This window comes from Sitodiplosis mosellana, unplaced genomic scaffold, assembly GCF_009176505.1.
Source record: "Sitodiplosis mosellana isolate CC-2019 unplaced genomic scaffold, AAFC_SMos_1.0 Smas_scaffold_6181, whole genome shotgun sequence".
NCBI classification, from domain to species: domain Eukaryota; kingdom Metazoa; phylum Arthropoda; class Insecta; order Diptera; family Cecidomyiidae; genus Sitodiplosis; species Sitodiplosis mosellana.
This window is the reverse complement of record NW_022601422.1, coordinates 1,131,562-1,153,562: the sequence shown is the minus strand read 5'-3', so window position 1 is coordinate 1,153,562 and position 22,001 is coordinate 1,131,562. Positions and strand designations below refer to the sequence as shown.

Sequence of the window (22,001 nt, the reverse complement as noted above, 5' to 3'; positions counted from 1 at the left end):
TATAATTTGCCTCAATCTCTTTCTGGTGTATTCATACATTTATGTTCATCTTGAAACGTAATGACTGTCTGTTATTTTCTTTATACTTCACCTGAGCCTGATTTGTTTTCACCATCGTAAAAATGCACGTAAAAATATCCAATATGCTAATAAACCCAAATGAATTATATACCAAATTCCAATGCAAATTGCCCATGACGATAATGAATATTTTCTGCATTCACCGGAGGGAAATATTTCAATGAATACCTATTATCGAAACGTATTTAATTCCACTTTTTATTGTTGCTTGAAATTTTATGCGTTTTTTTTTTTAATTTTCTCATTTTTAAATAATGAAAAAACAGTAATTTTGCATATATATGTATAAACACGAATTTTTCCATTAATAAGCTGAACAAAAAAAATTGTCGTGCAAATATTCACATGAAGAATGAAGTGTCTTATCAATGGTTTATCTGTTTTTTCGTTTAATTGTTACATTGTTCATCGATCTGAATAATATGATAAAAAAACAAATGAAAGCAATGAATTACATAATTTCTTATCATATATGATTGGAGTCATTATCAATATTTGTCCCTGGTCCTGGAATTCCTTTTTTCTCTCATTTTTTCATTCATTCAGCTTAATTTGATTCGAAAAACGAATCTAGTCAATTTACTCGTCTAACTGCTTTTAAATTTCTCATTCTGCCATTCTATAATTGAGTGGTCGGGAATAAAAATGACTAAAGTTGAACCACTTATGGATAAGTGTAACACAATATTATTGCTTTTTTAAAGTGCAACATAAATTCTGTTCGCTTGAAAGTGAATCGTGAAATATCTGTTAACTATAAAAATCATGTTTCACTTTGATTAAAGCAAAAATGTTCGCTCGTTGGCTCAATGGGAAGCCATCAATTTGTATACATGAAGGTTTGGGAGCGATGGACACATCATTTTTGCCGAATTCCGCTCGGAAATCCGAGTTTTGGCCATGAGTAGATTTTACCATATAAACCAATGTTATTGCAGCCGCGACAAACCTCGCTCCGAGGTTTTCATACAAACTTCTCATGTAGACGGTCGCAACACAGACAAAAATCGAATTTTTTTTTCTAATAATAGTAAAAGACGATTTCTATAGTCAACAGTTATTTTACGATTCACTTTCAAGCCAACAGAATTTATGTTGCACTTTGAAAAAGCAAGAATATTGTGTTACGCTTATCCATAAGTGGTTCAACTCTAGTCATTTTTTTCCCGACCACTCAATTCTTTTAGTGTTTTACAAACAAGTTGCAAACTGTTTCACACCACCCAAAGTTTGTCACAAATTTGTTTGTGCAAAAAGATACAAAGCAACTGTCGCCACTGTGCGACAAATACATTCTCTTGACTTTATACCATCCATCCATCCATTTTATTTCTTTTCTTTTCTTGAAGAATGAAGCATTGCGGAATCAGATGTCATAAATTTGTAATTTCTTTAGAAAACCGAACATACATCTTCTATAAAATGTGTTTCTTACTGACAACAAAATAGTGTAGTCTACCTTCAGTAGTTTATTGTACCCATTGTATACATCCAACAAATTTTTTAGAGTACTACACGAGTGTGTGCCTCCAGTGGGAGGAAATATCTTTCCAAAAAAAATGAAATGATGCAATTTTTATTGGACATTTTTTCGAAGAACTTTCAAAGGACGAAAATTTGTTGAAAACAGTTAAGCCTAGGAATCATTCCCAGCATTTCATATGTCCTCTGAGTTCCGTCCGAATTCTTTTTCCGATTCCACCTGAAATATTGGTTTTCAAAACAATTCCATGGAAATCGAAACGAAATTTATCTGAGCTTTTATGATGGCATTTTTGATATCTACCAGTTCAGTTTATTGTATATTTTCCAAAAACCAACGATATTTTCGTAGACGCAGTTCTGATAACACATAAAAAGACATCAATTGTTTTTAAACTACAAATTTCAACAACTATTTTATTATCTAAATTATTAGGCTCATTTGATACATCTACTGTTGGTACTAATCTAAAAAAAAAGCAACATTTCTCATTATTTTTCCAAATTATTTAATTCTACTAATGAGATTTTGTTAACTTATGATGACTCTGATTCAATTGTTGTATTATTCTACTTCATCCGAATTCATTTTCTCTTTAACTTTCATCTATGTAGGCAAATTCAATAGACAATTGGCCAAATGGAATTACGTGAACATTTTTCTGTCTCGTGTGATGACTTGCAAAATGTATTGAACGTGGTTTCGGTGGGAAATCCCATTATTTCACGTTCTTCATAAATTCGGTATGTGAATGTACTTTCATAGCTCCCGATGAAATATCTATTCAAGATGAAAAAAAAAAAAAAATTGATTGATCAATCAACCGAGTATTAATGCATTAAAATAATGGATGAATTTTGGGGATATTTGAAATTTGTATAAACGATTTGATAGCTCACCTAGCATGGGAGCAAATAATTTGATCAATAATGGCAATGCCACCAGGTTTCAATCGTTCACGTTCCTCCATGGACGATGGCATGAATTTTGTGACACGATATCTACTTAAGAATGATTTGAAACTACGGAATTCCTGCCCCGTACAATCACTGGACACAAACACATTTTTTATGTGCAACTCTTTCAGCTTGACTAAAATTTGTGTTGCGGCTGATCGAAGTGATGGTGTTGTCTCTTCTCTTCCTTGAACAAAATCCGCTCGTCTTAAATGACCACATACATAACTTCCACCTTTTGCATTGCGATGTTCCTAAAATGAAAAATTAAAAATAGATAATTTGGTTATGCATTTGAACTGGAATCGCTTGGAATTACCGTCTCATTTCTCCAGTCACTCGGTTTTTTAGTGCCATCGAATTCATCGGTCGAGTTGAAGATATCACTTCGAAATGCATCAGCAATTTCCACCAAATATGAATTGAATCGCATCGATCGCCTTGCCATCCAGTATTCGGCACCGCCCCAATAATCATGCAGAACAGTTTCAGCATTCAACATTGCAATCGAATACGTTTTTGCACCATATCTTTTGCAGCAAATAAACAATCAAAATCGACATCTACATAGACGAACTAGTTTTGCCTCTCTCATACTCACAAAGCTATCTGTTTACCTTACCTTTTTGGGTATTTTTGCAGCAGATTATATAAGAGTCCAGCTGAGCCCTGAAATTCAACGCAATGCGTATGCCGAATGCTAAAATTGCTGTACAAACTAAGGAATTGTCCACGGTTTCGGAATGAATCACGATCACAGTTGGTTTGTACCTCGAACTTCTCCTCGAATTTACCACTCTGAAACATGCTCTCAAAATGTTGCAAATGGAATACATTGTCAATCACTATGTGTGATTTCATCCCGTGGCAATCACGCATAATCTCGAAATATTCCCACAAATCGATGATCGACGTGTATCGTTTTATGCTGTCCAGATCGAAAAAATGATTCCAAAACATGATGTCGTCATCGTTGACTTCGTTGTTTCGGTAACGATATGGGGTGACTAAATTCCAATGGTACAATTGATAGAATGGTGGCAATACCAAGTATGAATTGACATAATTGTGTCGTTTGCGTAGAGATTTCAGGAAAACGGCCATGCGAATATACACATCACGACGCAAATTGAATCCTTCCACCGAATTGACATCGTATAGTAGAAAAATTACTGGTGCACTGTTGTTAGCTTGAAATTGTGCACATTTGTTAATGTTGTGTGTAGCGTCGCCAAAAATTGACGGCTTATCGGAATTATCACAATAAAAATGAGAATAAAAAAAATCTTTGTACTGGCACGTTAATGGTTGTTTGATTTGGGGAGGCACTTTTTTGGCATTCACGCATATAACCAACAAATGAACGGTCACAAATATCACAACTCCTGCGAAAAGGAACAAAAAACAAACAATAGCCAACAATAAAATTCGTCAATTTTTGATAGACAAAAAAGGGTGACAAAACAAATCAATAATTATATGCACAGAGGATGACGGCACACACTTACCCAATAATTTTTGTGGCCTCATCACTCTATCCAGTCACATCCTCCTCTTCAGTTGTAGTCATAAAAAAGAAATGTGCTTATTTGTTGTGTGTACACAAAAGTCAAACCGGTGCTTTGATAATAACACGACGTTGACAGTTCTGCTTCTCTGTTCTGTTCTACTCTGCGCTTCTATCTCTCGACAGTAAGCAGATCGTGTGTGTCGATAAGCAGATCCATAGATCCAGATTTGACCTTGTTTATAACATATTTCGTATTTATTCGGTTAAATGAAAAAAACGATTTATTGCTTGGTTTTCTTTTTGGATTTATTTTTTTATTATTTATTTTTCTGAACCAATTTAGAAAGGCCATTCAGCAGTCATTTTGATTTCAATTACAACAAATAAATATACTAAAAATCGATTCGATAGAATATATAAAGGATTCTAATAGATTTCATTGCCGTATGTTTCGAAGAATTTATTGAAAATGTCCGGCAATTCGGGTGCGCGGCAAATGAATTTGTGGCCGTAGCCGCTGTCCGCGTCGAATCGATGGAATTCAACGGGGCCCCAAGATTTATGTCGCTTATCCAATGCCCACAGGTATAATTTATGGCCTAATTTATATGGCACTACGAGGTCATCAACAGCATGCAAAATCATAAGCGGTTGTGGGAATGTTGAGACGTGTTTGTCTGACTCAAATCGTAGTTTATTTTCGAACATTGGATCGACAATGGTGTAATCGAACCATGGCAAGTGACGGAAAAAGCGTGAAAAAGGATGTTCACGCACTTCATCGCGTATATTATTGAATGGACTTTCTAGCACCAAAACTCTTGGTCCAAATATGTTCAGCTGCTTGAGTTTGGCCAAAGTATGACAACCAACACCGGTACCAAGTGAATGACCCCAGGCGAATATCGGATTGGTTGTTACACTTGTAATGTATTTGTATACAGCGATAGCATCGTTCACGAGGCCCGTCTCGGTCGGAGATGCTGGTAATGAGTCACCATAGCCACGGTAATCAAAACAAATCACGTGGTAACCTTGCTCTCTTAACACTTGATACAATTCAATTCGATGTGATGCCGCCCTTGATCCACTGTTGCCATGCATATAGAACACAATTTTAGCACCCGCAACATGAAGCATTCGCTCATAAAATTCCACATTATTTTGCTCGGTGATGGTTGGAAATTCATTTCGGATTTGACTCTCGATGGCTTCAATTGATTGATCGTATTTCACCAGATGGTGCTTTGTCTTATTTGATGGCTTCACATCACTCTGAAAACAAAACAAACAAAAAAAACAGGGTGGATTACATAGTAAAGATTATTTCTTCTCTACGTTTGATTTCAAAACTTTCTTACGAATGAAAAAAAAATTTATTTAAATGATTTTGATTTACCTTCTTCACTCCGAGCTCTTTGGCAAACTTTTGAGCTATATAGTTCGGTAGTATATGCCAAACGCCAAGTGTCACATTCTTGTCTTCAACGTTATCGCGATACTTAATATAAAAATTGCGAGTTGCATATAGGCCAAGATCTGCGGGTGATTTTAATACTGAGGTGGATGGATGTGCAACTGCAAATGATTAAGACGAAAAAGAGTATAATTTATGAAACGAATGAAACGATAAAAACAATTTTTCGTTATTTAACACCCAACGATTTCTTCAACTCAACAGCTATTTTCACCTGAAATTCTATTTATTGACTTAAGGTCAATAATAAATTATCAATATGAAGCATGAAAATATGAAAAGAGAAGAAAAAAAAACGCCATGCATGAACGTGTGTTCAATTTCCATGGCATTCGCGTGATACGAATCAATTTGTGGTGGAAAATTGTACTTACTGAATGTTAAAAATAGAACGCCACGCTGCAATACTGGCGAATACTTATAAATAAATGGTAACACAATAAATATGATAATGCTTCCAATTAAACATAGTTTCAGCGTCGCAATGGATATTCTGAAAATGTACAAATCAACGAGAGAGAGAGAGAGAGAGAGAGAGAGAGAGAGAAAAACAAAAAAAATTCCAAAGTTAATTTGAAAGTGTTTTATCGTGTATTTATATTAAATCATTCGAAAATGATGGGGAAAATACCGTGAGGACGTGCCATCTGTTTACTTTGTGAGCTAGCTGTTTAGCTTTCTACTCGTATTACAACTGTTTCTATCGAAAATATCGTTAGGTGGTTGAAATATTGAATTTCTATCAGAACACTATTCGGTTATAGACTTTCGTAAAATCAAACATTGAAACCCATTTTTTTTTTCTCTATATGAACAACCAAATGATTTATGTTTGAATTTCCGATGAATATCAAGGAAAATGACAACGAACGCCATTTGAAAAAGAAATAGATCGATAAACTACAGTTGACACGTCCTCCCATTTTGCCATTAAAAGAATGTAAATCCACCTAAATGCACATGTGATGAGTGGAATAGATGGTGGGAAAACTACAAATTACTTACAACCCAAATAACCACAATACAACGAAAAGTCCAGGAATGATTGCAGAGGCAAGCACATCTTTCAATATGCGATTTGAATCCAACATTTTCTTTTTCTTTGGTTTTGTATGTGTTTAATTATTTTCTCTTGAATATTCTCTATATTTCAATTATTTCCTAATCGATCGTTTTATTTTGTTCTGCTTGTTTGAATTTTATGGCATATTGAGAAGCTTACATTCTGCCAGCCGATGATGGTCTGCGGTTGAATTTCCGTAAAGAAAATCCATTAAAAAAATTGTTTTAGTTGCACGAAATTAGAAGAAACATTGTGCAAACCCTTTAACTACGTTCAGTGTTATTGTCGAAGTAAAAACGCAGTAAAACTATTGAAAATAGTCCAGTGTCTACTTATTCTCTGAAGAAGAAGGAGAAAAAAAAATGAGCCGTTTTTACAATCAAGACATCGAAATCAATCTATAAGTTTTCGTGTGTAATTTTTTTTTTACAATGAATTTTACACATCGACATTTTTTTCTCGCAAACGATCAAATGATAATCAGCGAAAAAAAAAAAGATACCGTAAACAAAATTTTATTGCGTTTTTACACGAACTTGCACTTGAAATTTTCGCATAAAATTCGGTTCGACATTAAATAACAAAAAATAAAGGTTGATAAGCGTGATTCGTGCTCTCCTTGAAACTAATTCTCTAAGAATAAGTTTACGGCGATAAAATTTAGTTAGGATTCATGGTTGATTTGGCGCAGAAAATGCGCGTCCGATAATAATTGGAACTGAAAATATTCAATTACAAATCACTGTTTGTACCAGCTTCGGATTTTACATTTTATTGATAGATAGAGAGCGAGGCAGATAAAGAATTAAAATTTTAGCATTCAAATTGTTGTACACTATTGCCATTGAAGGGAACTGATTCTATGAGAAGGCATTTGATTCAAACACACACACTTTAAACTATTGTCACACAATCGCAATCACTAAACAAATGGTTCTCACAGTTTGTTAAAATTAGGAAGCAAACTTATCCAAAAAAAAAAAAAAATGCCCGAAAAGCATTGAATAAAAGGGAAGGTATGTTAATGGTGAAAAGTGAAAAGGGGTTTGTATCACCTTTTGATAAAGCGTCGTTTTGATATCACACTCATGGTCGTTGGACATAAGTTAGACTTAAAATGGAAAACAATTGATTCGTTCTCTTCTTTTTGCTTAAGCAGAAAAAAGCTCACTGTTTATAGTCCCGGTCATTTACACGTCAATCACATAAGCAGGCCTCGTTCAGATTTGGTTTTTGTTTTATTGCCAATTTGTAAATATTGTCATTTCTTTCGTTTTGAAAGAAGAATCAACTGAAATAAAGAAAGAGATGCGAAAACCAAAATAATTATTCGATTACGATTGACAAAATTAAAATGTGCTGCACTTTTTCCGCCGGAATGCAGACAATGTTGCATTTTATCTCACTGCAGACTCGAATGGACAACACAAACTGAGCACTTGATTAGAATAAATTCAACAATGAAAACAATGACCAGCTTTATGATTTGAGCGATTCGACTGCCTGCTTTTCGTGTACGTCATGTTATGACGTTTTCCCATTGACAGAAGCAAAATAACATAAACGCACAATGAATTCATTGGATATTGTTTTTGTTTTTGTTCCGGGGGAAAACAAGTTCGGTATTTTTGTATTAAGTTAACTTGATTCCGGTCCAACGACACAAGCCACAGACCTTGCCCGACATTCACTCTGCTACGCTATTTTCCGATAAATCTTATTCAAACAAAGTATGTACAAAGTTTATCATTCAATTTTAGTTTGAACAAAACAAAATTAACACATTTCTATGGCTCAGCATTTTATTCTACGATAACTGTAATTAGTAGGCTCTGAAATATTCAAAATGGGTTTCCGTCGTACATAACACATCTGAATAGAATACGGATATATATAATTTGCAATGATATTTCACTTTTAATTTTTGATTCTGATGAGTTATTGCTTTTAACTTAGATTGACTTATAAAATGTATATTTTTTTTCTTTTCTTGCTATTAAATTGAATTCTTCTTTTTTCTTTTGATTAACGAATTATTCAAATCTCAAAAAGATGCTGAATATGCTGTTTTAGAAGAAAAAAATTTGAACTTTAACGATCAGTTAAGAATTGCTTGTTCAAAATCGCTTGAATATTCTCAGCTTGACTTCTGATAATAATCAATGATGAACCGGTTCAAATTGTTAAATGCTGTAGAGAATAGACAAAAAAAAAAATACTTAATGGGTCGACTAGAGGGAGAGATACTACAGAGAAAAAAAAAGCTTGATTTTCCAATGTTCTCAATTTTAACTGACTAAACTGTCCTATCGTCTGCAATTTATTCTTTAATTTCCAAATTGAATAAACCGATGTCAAGTTTCAAAGAATTGAATTCATGCAGTTCATCATATGATCAAGATATATAATTTTCATTTAACGAAAAAATTTAACCTTTTTCGTTTCGACTTAATTGAAAATATTTGTTAATAATTGTCGAAACTTCCTTTTGAACTTGTCTCTTCAATTAAAATGAACTCTTCAATAGATCGTATACATTGTATACAATTACATAATTTGAACAACTATTTACATCAATTATACGTTAAGCATTTAATAGTTTGTCATCAAAATGTAAACAGATTGAGTTGATTTGCTAATTTTTCTTCTCCACACAACACTATTTTCAGACATAAGCTAGAGTGATAACTGAACACAACAGCGAATAAACAATCACCTTAAAAAAAAATATTAAAAAAACCACTGATACTGCAGAAAAAAAAGCCGAGAATTCTGTACGATTTCAAGCTTGTTTAATAATTTGTTTGTTTCTAATCATCACATACTGAGGAATATCAACGAATATGTTGGTAATAAATTACCCCAAAAAAAAAATAGAACACACGCAAGCCACGGAAATATGTGGCCAATGGATTCCAAAATAATTTGTTAGGTGGAAAATATCTGGTCGAATATCGATCTGTAGGCACACGATATTTAACGTCGCGGTTTTGAGAGAAAATTTAACAGAAACGACAACATGAAGAATATATGAATGAATCGATTTCCAATGTGGGTCAATAGTGTACACAACAGGCTGGTGGGATGTGTTAATTCAGAAAATCAGATCAATTAATTATTGTATTGTATTGTATTTGTAATTAAACAATGAGCACTTATTATTCGCGGTTTTTTTTCTCTCTATATATTGAAATCAACTGAGAAATTGGAATACACTTTTAAACGGGCACAAACACACAAATACAGAGAGAAGAAAAACGATTGTTTTGACGGTGCAGTTGTAATGCAACTGTGTGACTCGGTCACTTTGTATGGTTCAACCACTGGGCAGTGCACACATAAAAGTAAACAGAAACAAAAGAAACAACTGTACAATGTAATTGATTGAAACGTACAAACAAAATCCACTGTCTCATAAACACGATATGCACACAACGGATTTGAGCGTGACGATTATAAAGTGACCACTGGATGCGAACGATCAATGCATGTGTTTCAAAGTTCAAAATGTTGTTACTATTGACAAGTGTAAAAGATAAAAAAAAAAAACAACGGAATAAAATGCTGGTAGCGTGCACACAACAACTACCATATACATTTTATTGTCGATGTTGTTGTTTTGTTCATGTGCTTTGGTTGCTGGCTCGTTGTCATAGTTTTCTTGAATCATACGTCATTCTCGCTAACACACCAATAATTATGGTATATATTTTTACTCAGGACACTCATACACACACTCCTTACATACGAACTCATGCTACATACTTTCTAGATCGCCTTTTGAACGGAATTCATATTCAAGGATGAATACCCGTCGATCAGCTGTGTTTTGTTTATATCGACTAGCAGTACCAAATGCTCATTGAATTTATGTCCCCATTCGAATCGAATCCAACACCGTTTCTATTTGTTTTATTCAGAATTTTAAACTTTAGTTTACCTTGTCAATGGCACATTGTTATGTTGAATATCGATCTTGAACGATATATTGAATGAACTGTCGTCGTCAATTTTTGTTTCTCTCTCTTTATCGATTCAACTGCCTTTGAGGTTATGCCATGACAGATACAACCAGTATTACCCGATAAACTATTACATTTGCAATTTAATGTGAATGTTAACAAAAAAGAAAACAATGATAAGACTGTCTATCTTTTTTATTCTAATTGAAAATGCAGTTTAAATGAAAAAAAAATTAAATTTTTGAAGATAAATGTAATTTAAGTGAAATTTGCTAAGAAAAATGAATTAGATGAGAATATATCTATAAATTGAAACGAAAACATCAACCGTTCATTAGTTTTTCTACCAAAGACACATTAAATCAATTACATTTCAATGATAAATTAAAATCAATTTCATGCGAAATGTTCGCAGTTCAAATTTTGAGCCGTTGTCATTTTATAAAGTAATACTGTTTGTTTCTTCTCTTCACTGACACCACTCCAAATGTGTGGTTATGTTATGACAAATACATTTGACGTAAATCGAAATTTGTTTGTATTTATGCGAACAACGTACTGTTTCATACGCAATACATTGAGTAAATTTGTTTTCCAATTTTCCGGGGAAGTTTCATAGTTTCTTTTTCATCTTGAATTGAGTGCTAAATTTGGCGAAAAATGAATAAACCAAAGATAACCTTTGGAAAAATTCAACTGAACGTTAAAAAGGATGAACCAATCGAAACAAATAAACCAGCAGAAGACAAAGTTGAAGTCGCACCAACGTCAGGTTAACGTTTGACAATGTTTTTGCTTTGGCTATCGATGCATTAATTATTTTTGGACGTGAAATGAAAATGATAACTGTTATTTTTATTTGTTCATTTAGGCTTTGGAACATTTGGAAAGCAAGAGAGAAATTCAATCAACAATGCCATCGAAGATCTAGCTCTCGATGATGCAGAGAGTCAACAAGTCAAAGACATAATGGGCATCTCAGAATTTGGACGACGCGCCAAATCTTTTGATATTACTGTGAGTTTTTTTTTTTCTATTGGTTGATAAATATTTTTGTTGTTGTTCTTGTTCATATTTGTTGTATGATGAACAAGACATAAATATGTTTATGTATATTCCGTTTTTGTTGTTGTTCCAAACAAGCGCAATATATTCTCTCTCTCTGGACCTAGCTAATGTTTTTTCTTGAATTGTTCATACATTGTAGAAAGAAATTGCGAAGGCACGTGAAAAATCTACCGTTTCATCAACAAGCACCAGTTCGGAACAAAAAACCGACGGAAAGGCCAACGAAAATGCATCAGATAGTAGCAATAGTGATGATGATGACGATGATGATGTCGTCGGACCTTTGCCACCGAAAGATTTCCAACCAACAGAACAGACCTCAAAGTATGTATAGAAATCGCGATCAATTTAAAAACAATTAAAAATAATTAAAAAACGTTCTTTTAAATTGTCAGAACAAAGAAGAAAACCGATGACAATGAGTCAGCCGACAGTTATGATGACCTGAGCGATTCAGAGGACGATGATGAATCAAATGTTGGTTTGGCAAATCGAATTCCAGCCTCGCATGAAGTGACAATGGTACATGGAACTCGATCGGTTTTGGCATTGGCCAGTGATCCATCTGGGGCTCGTTTGGCATCTGGATCCATAGATTCAAGGTTAGAATTCAGCACTGGTCATTAGTACATCGACATTGGTTGTTCATTGAAATTAATCGAATTAAGACTTTCTCATTAACAGCCTTTGCTTTTGGAATTTTGCCGGTATGGATACGTCAATGCGCAGCTTTCGTACATTGAACCCGGCCGAAAACTATCCAATTCGAGCTTTATGCTACAGTGTTACGGGTGATATGATCCTGATCGTATCGGGAAATTCGCAGGCAAAAGTATTGGATCGTGATGGTTTTGAAAAATTAGAATGTGTAAAGGGTGATCAGTACATAGCCGATATGTCACGTACAAAAGGTCATACAGCTCAGTTAATGTCCGGTGCATGGCATCCGCATCAAAAAGGTGAATTTCTAACCAGTGCCATGGACTCAACGCTACGCATTTGGGATGTGACAAATAAAAATCATCACAAAATAATAATAAAAGTGCGTAGCCAAGGTGGCCTGAAAACGGTGCCAAATTCATGTGCATTCACACCTGATGCAACGCTCGTGGGCACCGGTTGTGTTGATGGTTCCATTCAAATGTGGGACACACGCAAAACATTCGTCAGTACGACACATTGCATTCGACAGGCACATCAGAAGGGTAGCGAAATATCATCGATACAGTTCTCGTATGCGGGAAACAAATTACTGTCACGATCATTGGATGAGACCATGAAAATCTGGGACATGCGTGCACTCAAACAACCATTGCATATTTTTGATGATTTATACGCACGGTATGACACGACCGATTGTTGTTTCAGTCCAGATGATAGACTCGTTGTTACCAGTCAATGTTTGCCGAAAGATTACAGCCCGGAAAATCAATCACAGTTGGTCCTTTACAATGCAAACACATTTGAATTGGTTAATAGAATTAGCGTGACCGAAGCGCATGTAATCAAAACGTTATGGCATCCAAAATTAAATCAAATATTTGTTGGTTGTGGCGATGGATCCATTAAATGTTATTATGATGAAAAGCGCAGTTTCCGTGGCGCTAAGCTTTGTGTCACCAAAACGTATCGTAAGAAAAAGCATGCTGAAATTGGTGGCATTTCACAAGTTATTACACCACATGCATTGCCAATGTTTAGACAGGAGAAATCACGATCGTCAAGGAAGAAGATGGAAAAAGATCGACTGGATCCGGTTAAATCACGACGACCAGATTTACCAATCACAAGTGGTCAAGGTAAAACATATTTCTTCTTCACGAATTCAAATTTGTTTTAATCCATTCGAATTATTCTAAAACTTTTTAAATTCATTTCATTTCATAGGTGGTCGAGTTGCATCATCTGGTGGTACGTTGAGCTCGTACGTTATTCGAAACTTGGGTTTAAGTAAGCGAGTGGAAGACGATCAAGATCCGCGTGAGGCAATCTTGAAATATGCAAAAGAAGCCGAGGAAGATCCATACTGGATTGCGCCGGCATACTCAAAAACGCAGCCAAAAGCCATCTACAGCTCTACCGAAACCACCGAAGGTGAACCTGAAGCGAAAAAACCCAAACAATCATAAATTTAAACTATTCAGTATCATTATATTCTATTTTTGCTCATTTTATACAGAGCAACAATTTCCAGATTTGCTTTAATGAAAAATCATGTCATTAATTAGTAAATTAGAATAAAGACTGTCTATCTAACTAGCTAACAAGGTTTGCTTCTAGTTCATGTGAAATCTATGGAATAAATGTAACTTTTATTGTAAAGATGTTTGTGAGATAAATATTTGTGTACAGAAAAATCACAAATGACTGGCTTATTTCTTCTTATCCTTCCTTTTCCAATCTATCGTCATCCGTTTCAAAGGTTACACATTTAACCGGAAATGAAACCGCATCAAAGATGCTAGATCATACATTGTTCAGATAATAATTGCAATTTCAATGGAAACAAGAGCATGTGTGACTGGAGTGTGCGAATCGTCGACATTCTGTATTGTTTGGTATGGCGTAATAAAAAGTTGCAAAACACGTTAGAGAATATAGAACTAGAAGTTACAATACGAAAAGTGTTTTTTTTCCATTCTCCTTTCCTCGTGTGTTCATTTAAAGAATCATTTTAAAAAGCTAAAAAAAAAACAGTCGGTTGCCTACGAGAAATGTGATTGAATCTGTCGGACCGATAAAGTCTTCAGATAGGGTTTGTTTTTTTTTATTTTCAAGTGCTTTTTCATGTTCTTCCCATTTCTTGACTCGTATCAACATCAGCTAGACTGGAAAAACAAAAACAGATCAAAAGCATTGACCGTCAAATCAAGGCTAACGGTTCTTTTCGATAACGAAGGACGGAAAACAGAAACGCCGCCAATAGCATTACTGCTTTGATTACATTTTTTAACCTTTTCGTTGTCACAAAAAAAAAAATTGGCATTCACTAATCAAATGATGCTATTTTCAGCTCCGTGAAAAAGCGCCAAAAAGTATGATGAAGATTAAAACGATTTGTGGTTTTTGTGTAAGGAAATTCCGATTTGGAACTTCGTTATTTTAATATAAATAGATAAAATAATTAACAGGAAAGAAAAAACATTCGAATGTTCTTTTGCGTAAATGCCAAAATAGGAAGAAAAAAAATGTATGTGTATTGTGTATCGCTAATAAAATCACGATTTAAGAAATAAAAATGTGTTGTGCTTCGTTCATTGAATTCCGGAATGTTTTGCTTAGAAATTTCGCCGTTGCTGAATTAGTCGTTGCTGTGGTTGTTGTTGCTGCTGCTGCTGTTGTTGCTGTTGTTGACCATTTTGTGGTTGACGACGACGTTGCTGTTCCTGCAAGGCTTGGAGACGATCTTGCAAGAATTGAATTTCCATTTGGAGTCTTTCATCTTCTGTAATGTTGCTGGGATAGACGACTTCTTGGATTGATGGTGCGTTCAAGTTTGGAATTACATTATTACCGTTTGATCCAAAACGATTGATAACATCATCAGCACCGCCGTTTATTGGTGCAGCAGCAACAGATCCAGCAGCTGGGCGTCCAGGTGTACCACGATGCGCTTCGATATGTGCTTGGTTTACAATCCAGAATGGTCGTTGATCAATTGGTAAACTGTTCCAGTGATTGACGATCTGCGCATCACCGTATGCATCGTATGGCAAACGATCAGTGCTTGTGGTGACTCCGCCAGTGCTACTCGATTCACCCAAACGGTCGTTGACATCAGGCGTGATTGCAGTGCTGCTCTGTGGAACAAATCTATCCTTATATCCAGCTCCTGGACGTGATCCAGCGTACGGTGATCGTTGAGCGTTGACAGCAATCAACATTGAAGCAAAAATTACGAATAGGAACGACATGATGATTTTTGTTTTAAATTTATGACAATTTCTTTTTTTCAACTTGAAAAAAAAAAACACTTTCTTTTTTTTATTGAATGTTTTTGTATTTTGTAACGATCACAAATGATCTTCGAAAGAGTGACAAAATTTTCTGAGATCAAAACAATGTTGCGAACGATTGTTGTGCTTCTGATCAACTGACTGAATTGGCTACAGTGCCGAAGATATTTATGCGAACGGTTTGTTTGGGGAGAGAGAGATACGCTGCGCACTAACACTGCCACTTACACACACTTACACACCTTCGCCACATACTCGCTCCCGAACATTTCGCATTCCAAATCATCTATACTGCAGCCGCATCATAAATGAACTACCTTTTGAGTGTTCGTTAATCTCTTACAGGTTCTAGGCCATTTCTACATAGTTTGTTTTTTGTCTTTTCTCAGATTAGTTTACGAAATCCAGTAATGGTTTCGGGTAATCTGTACTTTGAAAAAAAATCACTCCATAAAGATTTGCACTATCTTGACTCTATTTACTAGGCATTATTATTCATTTCGACTGTTCACTTGTTTCGTCAGCCGATTGTTTATCGGCATGTATGTATGTGTGTGTGTGAGTGAGTGAGTGTGAGGATGACTACAATGGTGTAAACACTCACCAGAAAACCAATTACGTTTTGCTTCCATTAACACACCAAGTCATCCTACATGCACAGAATTTCATTCTTTTTCCCCATGCGTCGTCATCGACGTCGCAACAGTTTTTTTTTTCCGGAATTGCTTCTGTTTCTTCTATTCGTTTCTTATCAAACGAACAAACAAGCATGCAGCAACTTGGGATGAGAGACTTAGTCATCAATAAAATGCCGGGTTTTTGTAACAATGCGTGCGACAGAATCATCGCTTGTTGCCTAATTTGTAAACAATATGATTGTGCTTGTTTTTCTCTTTGATTATTGTTGTTATTAGTAAGCGCGCGAATTTACAGCTTGGGATTCTGTGTACTTTGCACAAAATGACGTCGTAATTGAAGTTTCTCTCTCGCATTCGATCAGTCGAGAGAGAGAGAGAGAGAGAGAGATCTTTCTAGAGATAGAATGTTAAAAAAAAACCCTATATTCGGTGTCTGAAAACTTATTAACATATCGTGATCAAATCGGACCGATTCCAATACTTTGTCATTAAATCTCCAATCAAAAGTGCATTTTTATGAATATAGTTTAGCAAACGTGTGACAATAAAAAAGAGCACAATGTTTCAGCTCGTTCTGCGGTTCATGAAAAAACATAAACGAAGCGTAGCAAAAACAAAACATATACACAAGCGATGTGTTTCCATGCGTCGCTCAGTTGTAAAATCTGGAAAAACCCAAACCAATGAATGCTTTACGTATGAAGCGTTGTGATATTTTTCTTGCCGTATGCCGCGGCTTTGTTTCGGCATGGGTGTATTCGAGGCATTTAAATGGAATCAAACCGCAATGAGTTTATTTTTTCTTTTCTTCTATCTTTTCTATCTCTCACTTCTTGCCCATCTTGGTGGTATCAGTTATAGTTGCTTTAGTTTTGTTGTTGTTTTTGTATTGATTGTCATTAATTTGGTTTTAATCAGTTGGATTTAAAAGTCCAAAATAGACTGAGGCAAATGTTATGCGCGCACACAACACAATATAGTACAATGGGTTTCTACGAATTTCGAATGGGTTTTTTTTCGCAATCGTTAGAGCGTACGCGCGCGCGCATAATGCATAGCAAAACCTTCATCATAACAATCACCAAGATTAATTTGTTTAGTTGGTGAGCTGTCGCATGCTAGACATAGAGTCGCATGGATATTGTCATCTGATATCGCAAATTAAACAAGAAAATCCATTCGTTCAACCAGCTAGCGTCTTGTTTTTTTCTCTGCGTCTAATAATAGGAAAATATCAATTTATCATCATCAATATCAATAGCACGTTGTTTTGATGCAAATTAAGGGGACAAATAAAGTAATTTCAAAAAAAAATTATCGTTTGCCGAAATCGAATGTACCAGTGATGCATGTTTTACTCATTACATATCCGACACGATATTTATATTTATATTTCATTTCGGTTTTTCTCTCACGACGAATGCAATGCATTTTAATAAGTATAAGCTATTATTAGAAAAGAAAGTTCAGCCAGTCAAATTTGTTCATTCAATTATAGATTCAGTTTCGTCTCAAATATTTCCTTTTCTTTCCTGCTCATACAAAGGAATATGCACGTATCTAATTAGCGGAAATTATTCATCAAATTTTAGTTCTTTCCTTCATTCTTTCTTTCACACGTGGTGATCTCCAATTTTTTGCCGCAGAATGTTACGTTCATTTATTGGATAAAAAATTCAAAAGTATTTTATTTAAAACAATCAACATAAAACAAAATCTACCTGGTTACCTGAGTATTTCAAATAAAATTCTAGCTCATTGGAAAATGAACACAATATCAAAGTTTAAAATAAAGAAAAATAATTAAGGTGAAATAATGAAATAAAAAGCAATGTTATTAGCGATAGCCAGTAGAGTTTCATGCATTTCTTTAAAATATTTTGCGATATTTTTTTACAAATATCTTCATACTGTTAAATTTTCGCTTATTTCCAATACATTAACCAAAAACATGATTTAAAATTAAGAGGCTGGCATGAATTAGAGAAACTAAATTTTAAAAATTCATTGTTAGTGTCAGAACCGACGTCATTATACAATAATGTAATTATTGTAATTAGGATAACGAGCCCGAGCATGCGTACGTAATGCTGACAATAATTTTGTGTTGGGAACTAATTGCGTACCAAGAACGGAAATACATCCAGGGGGAGAACCATTATATAGTCTAATGGCATTACCAATGTGTGCTCCTTGAGCTAGAGTTTGACGTATCATCCGTGCATACCACCCAAGGGAGCCTGGGAATAAAAAGCATTTTCATAAATCAATTCAAATATTATTACTAATCCAAATAATGCATACAGATCTTCGTTTCATCTTGTAGATCATAGTCTGGGGCGATATACATTCCTTCTTCATAAGTTTTGGCATGTTTCAATATCTGCTTCATATTTTTTATAAATTTTTTGCTCGCTCGGACCATTGCTTGAGCATTAGTTAGTGATATTCCGTTAGGTTGGGCCATCGCATTCGCTACTGCTTGTAATTCAACCATAGTATTCAAGACAACCGAATCATGATAGCTGATTTTTTCTGAATACTCGTTTGCTAAATCTATGATTTAAATCAGAATGGTGTTAACATCATTAATGGCAATCAAATTCATAATAGTAAAATGATCAGACAACCACTATACATACTAAATATTTCCCCAACCTCAGGAACATGCGTTTCCTCCTTGATTAAAATCTCTTCTTTGATATTCAGTTCATTGAATGCTGCAATACAGACAAAAAGAGAGACGATTACGAGTCGTAAATTACAACAAAACGAAACAGAACAAAACAAATCAGTACAACACAATATATAGTCCTAAAAATTACATACCGTTTAAAATATTTGGATTGAAATTGGCCGGAACATTTGTTGATTATAAGACATTGTAGTATAGCTATAATGTACGTGTGTACGCGTTGAAGGTAAACATAAGTAGAACGAACATATCTATTGACTAGATCGAGAGGAGAGTAAGTTCATCTGACTTTGTTATGAAAGAGAAGAGTAAGTTTCTTTCGACTCAAAAATGGTTAAAGGCGAGTATGTTCATTTTTGGCGGGTCCTCGCGGTTTTCCACGGTTTCCGCGGAACTGATAAGAGATAACAACTTGGTGTCTTCGGCAAAGTTGTAGCACTCGAGGTCTTCTATAACATTGCTGAAGTCAAATATCTCTTATCTCTTATCAGTTCTGCGAAAAGTGCGAAAAATGATAAGAAAAAAAAAGTTCTATATAAAATTTGCTTTTTTATGTGCGCGATGAAAAACCGCGGAGGCTAGACGGGATGCCAACATACTTCCTTTTAACGCAAATAGAATCAACAGTAAACATACTCTCCTCTTTCAAAATATATTAGCATTTTTTCACATACTCTCCTCTCGATCTAGTCAATAGATATGACAGTTTGACATTTCATACACAGTGTTCACGCTCACAGCGACATCATTGTCAGTGTTGCCATTTGGCTACCATTCATACATATACGCACGTAATTGACGTCTGTGATGTCTGTTCGTCTTAATTGAAGTAAATTTGTGTAAAGAAAATTCATACAATTTTGAGACATTGCTTGGTGACTGTTATGAAATCACTACTTTTGAATCATCGAGTTCCATAAGCATTCGATGAACAATAACTGTACTTTTCTCAGATTTAAACAAACAATAATGATAAAAGAGAACATATGCGATTTTGTAGCACATAATTTGACATAGAATTTGAAAAAACGTTCGTATTTATTAGAAACAAAAATATAACCATTTTCTTAAAAAAATTTAAATTATGTTGTCAAAACCTTATTGGGTTCTTTGACAAAAAAACTGTGTTTTTAATCAATGGTTAAATCTTTTCGGCTACCTTACACATGAATATGCACGAATATAAAGTAGGAAAAAAGGGTTAATAAAACTATGAAATAACATGTTGGAATAAATTATTAGGAAAACTTCTGAAATAGAAAATTACTTTTTCACAAATGGGAATTTTACTTTCTTGAACTAAGTCACCAATTTTTTAATAAAATGTTTTATCACTGATATCTTGACAAAAAGGCACGCACAGTACATAAGAGCCAATGCAAAAGTCAATTGATACGCATAAGTAACGCCACCTCTAATGATTACGTAGAGTTACCATAAGTCGAATGCAATTGATGTTGAGAAAAAGAAGAAGAAGAAGTAGACATTCTATTCATTTACATGGCAATAATGGCAATCAGTAGAGATGGTGCTCATGTGCCGATCATATCACTGTTACAACCCTTCGATCTTGACTAATATCCTGAGAAACTGAAGACATTTTTTAGGAATTACAATACGTCTTTTCCGAATAACAAAATTTGAACAATAATAAAAACAACGATAAGTTGATGGATTTGAAAGAATTTTATATAAGAAAGGAGGTGACAAACTTTAAAGGGAAAAATAAAATTGACAAAAAACCTTTGAAGAAAATAATTTCAGCGGGAATTTCAAATTTCAAAAAATTGTACATTGTGAAACAAAATTATTCATTCCAATATAAAAAAATGCAAATTGTTAAAAAAAAATCAAAAATCAAATGATCAGGGACGATCATTTCTAAGAGAGGAGAGAGTTAACGTAACGTAATATTTGATTTCTATTTTAATTTTTAATTAATACACAGTTCACCATAACATAGCTAATCAATTTGTAAAGTACAGATAAACCTTAGCACTAGCAATCTGTGCCATTTTTCATGAGGCGTCTCCACTCGCATTGAGTTTGTATTGTGAATGTTAAGGTGCGTGCAACGCCCTTCAATGTAAAAAACAATACAAGTGGAGATGATACACGGGATTTATCTGTACTTTCAATAATAGAACAAAGAACTTGATTCATTTCCAAATATTGATTATTATTTAGAACCACATTTTAATTAACACAGAAACATCATTACACAATAAATGCACACCGAATCAAGTTAGTCGTTACACCAGAAATGCACATCAAATTACATTTGTTATAAATACCAAATTGTACTTGACGTTTTCAGTTCAGTTTGTATGAGCATTAAATAAAGTCACTTCTTGTGCACTCTGCAACTGTCTCACTTGTTTTATTAAAATCTGTAAACATTTTATCTGTGGAAACCATTTGGTTTCTTAACTCGCGCGCATAATGCATAGCAAAACCTTCATCATAGCAATCACCAAGATTAATTTGTTTAATTGATGAGCTGTCGCATGCTAGACATAGAGTCGCATGGATATTGTCATCTGATATCGCAAATTAAACAAGAAAATCCATTCGTTCAACCAGCTAGCGTCTTGTTTTTTTCTCTGCATAATAGGAAAATATCAATTTATCATCATCAATATCAATAGCACGTTGTTTTGATGCAAATTAAGGGGACAAATAAAGTAATTAAAAAAAAAAATTATCGTTTGCCGAAATCAAATGTACCAGTGATGCATGTTTTACTCATTATATATCCGACACGATATTTATATTTATATTTCATTTCGTTTTTTCTCTCACGACGAATGCGATGCATTTTAAAGTATAAGCTATTATTAGAAAAGAAAGTTCAGCCGGAATGACGGAAATTACTTTAATTTATGCATATTTGCATAGTGTCATCGTCATGAACATTATTTGCTATCTTAGATGAAATAGAATTTGGAGTTTATTCATGATATTATCATTTGGTATTTATATTATAATCATCAATCCGTTTTTTCTACGTATAATTTTTTTAAACTTTTTTCCTCCATGAAATCTTTTTTTGTTCTGCCCATTTTCTAAGGAAGACTTACGATTGACTTATAGTGATTCACAGGAAAATGGA

At 34.3% G+C, this 22,001-nt stretch overlaps 4 protein-coding genes across 12 annotated transcripts; 1 reads left to right on the top strand and 3 right to left on the bottom strand.

The window, feature by feature from the left end:
- Positions 1 to 1,948: 1,948 nt before the first annotated feature.
- LOC129576270 (GDP-fucose protein O-fucosyltransferase 2) lies at positions 1,949 to 4,187 on the bottom strand. Its single transcript, XM_055461021.1, has 5 exons — positions 4,029 to 4,187; positions 3,143 to 3,905; positions 2,840 to 3,050; positions 2,464 to 2,774; positions 1,949 to 2,344 (listed from the first exon to the last, which is right to left on the bottom strand). Exons 1-5 carry the CDS (start codon positions 4,048 to 4,050, stop codon positions 2,185 to 2,187), a joined length of 1,467 nt encoding a protein of 488 aa, XP_055316996.1. The 5' UTR covers positions 4,051 to 4,187; the 3' UTR covers positions 1,949 to 2,184.
- A 131-nt stretch (positions 4,188 to 4,318) lies between these two features.
- LOC129576272 (lysophosphatidylserine lipase ABHD12) lies at positions 4,319 to 10,638 on the bottom strand. 9 transcript variants are annotated; one of them, XM_055461028.1, is made up of 6 exons: positions 10,511 to 10,638; positions 7,626 to 7,861; positions 6,513 to 6,909; positions 5,882 to 6,000; positions 5,430 to 5,608; positions 4,319 to 5,305 (listed from the first exon to the last, which is right to left on the bottom strand). In XM_055461028.1, exons 3-6 carry the CDS (start codon positions 6,596 to 6,598, stop codon positions 4,457 to 4,459), a joined length of 1,233 nt encoding a protein of 410 aa, XP_055317003.1. In that variant the 5' UTR covers positions 6,599 to 6,909; positions 7,626 to 7,861; positions 10,511 to 10,638; the 3' UTR covers positions 4,319 to 4,456. The 9 variants fall into 9 exon arrangements, with proteins under 9 accessions (XP_055317003.1, XP_055317005.1, XP_055317004.1 ...); XM_055461030.1 differs by lacking the exon at positions 10,511 to 10,638 and adding an exon at positions 9,966 to 10,083; XM_055461029.1 differs by lacking the exon at positions 10,511 to 10,638 and adding an exon at positions 7,936 to 8,601.
- LOC129576269 (gastrulation defective protein 1 homolog) lies at positions 10,639 to 13,964 on the top strand. The gene is made up of 6 exons (XM_055461020.1): positions 10,639 to 11,304; positions 11,404 to 11,549; positions 11,740 to 11,924; positions 11,996 to 12,202; positions 12,285 to 13,399; positions 13,488 to 13,964. Exons 1-6 carry the CDS (start codon positions 11,193 to 11,195, stop codon positions 13,727 to 13,729), a joined length of 2,007 nt encoding a protein of 668 aa, XP_055316995.1. The 5' UTR covers positions 10,639 to 11,192; the 3' UTR covers positions 13,730 to 13,964.
- A 699-nt stretch (positions 13,965 to 14,663) lies between these two features.
- Positions 14,664 to 19,043, bottom strand: LOC129576273 (probable serine/threonine-protein kinase fhkB). Its single transcript, XM_055461032.1, has 4 exons — positions 19,024 to 19,043; positions 18,837 to 18,914; positions 18,499 to 18,750; positions 14,664 to 18,434 (listed from the first exon to the last, which is right to left on the bottom strand). The coding sequence occupies exon 4, from the start codon at positions 15,512 to 15,514 to the stop codon at positions 14,879 to 14,881; it is 636 nt and encodes a 211-aa protein (XP_055317007.1). The 5' UTR covers positions 15,515 to 18,434; positions 18,499 to 18,750; positions 18,837 to 18,914; positions 19,024 to 19,043; the 3' UTR covers positions 14,664 to 14,878.
- Between the last annotated feature and the right edge of the window lie 2,958 nt (positions 19,044 to 22,001).

What these genes read in the sequence shown, in the direction of transcription:
- LOC129576270 (XM_055461021.1), bottom strand. Translation starts at nt 4,050, where the DNA reads ATGAGGCCACAAAAATTATTGG. An exon ending in GTGACTGGAGAAATGAGACG is followed by an intron (nt 2,775 to 2,839) that starts GTAATTCCAAGC and finishes TTTTCATTTTAG; the next exon opens with GAACATCGCAATGCAAAAGG. An exon ending in ATTATTTGCTCCCATGCTAG is followed by an intron (nt 2,345 to 2,463) that starts GTGAGCTATCAA and finishes CATCTTGAATAG; the next exon opens with ATATTTCATCGGGAGCTATG.
- LOC129576272 (XM_055461028.1), bottom strand. Translation starts at nt 6,598, where the DNA reads ATGTTGGATTCAAATCGCATATTGAAAGATGTGCTTGCCTCTGCAATC. An exon ending in GTATTGTGGTTATTTGGGTT is followed by an intron (nt 6,001 to 6,512) that starts GTAAGTAATTTG and finishes GTACATTTTCAG; the next exon opens with AATATCCATTGCGACGCTGA. An exon ending in CGTTCTATTTTTAACATTCA is followed by an intron (nt 5,609 to 5,881) that starts GTAAGTACAATT and finishes AATCATTTGCAG; the next exon opens with TTGCACATCCATCCACCTCA.
- LOC129576269 (XM_055461020.1), top strand. Translation starts at nt 11,193, where the DNA reads ATGAATAAACCAAAGATAACCTTTGGAAAAATTCAACTGAACGTTAAA. An exon ending in TGAAGTCGCACCAACGTCAG is followed by an intron (nt 11,305 to 11,403) that starts GTTAACGTTTGA and finishes TTGTTCATTTAG; the next exon opens with GCTTTGGAACATTTGGAAAG. An exon ending in CCAACAGAACAGACCTCAAA is followed by an intron (nt 11,925 to 11,995) that starts GTATGTATAGAA and finishes TTAAATTGTCAG; the next exon opens with AACAAAGAAGAAAACCGATG.
- LOC129576273 (XM_055461032.1), bottom strand. Translation starts at nt 15,514, where the DNA reads ATGTCGTTCCTATTCGTAATTTTTGCTTCAATGTTGATTGCTGTCAAC.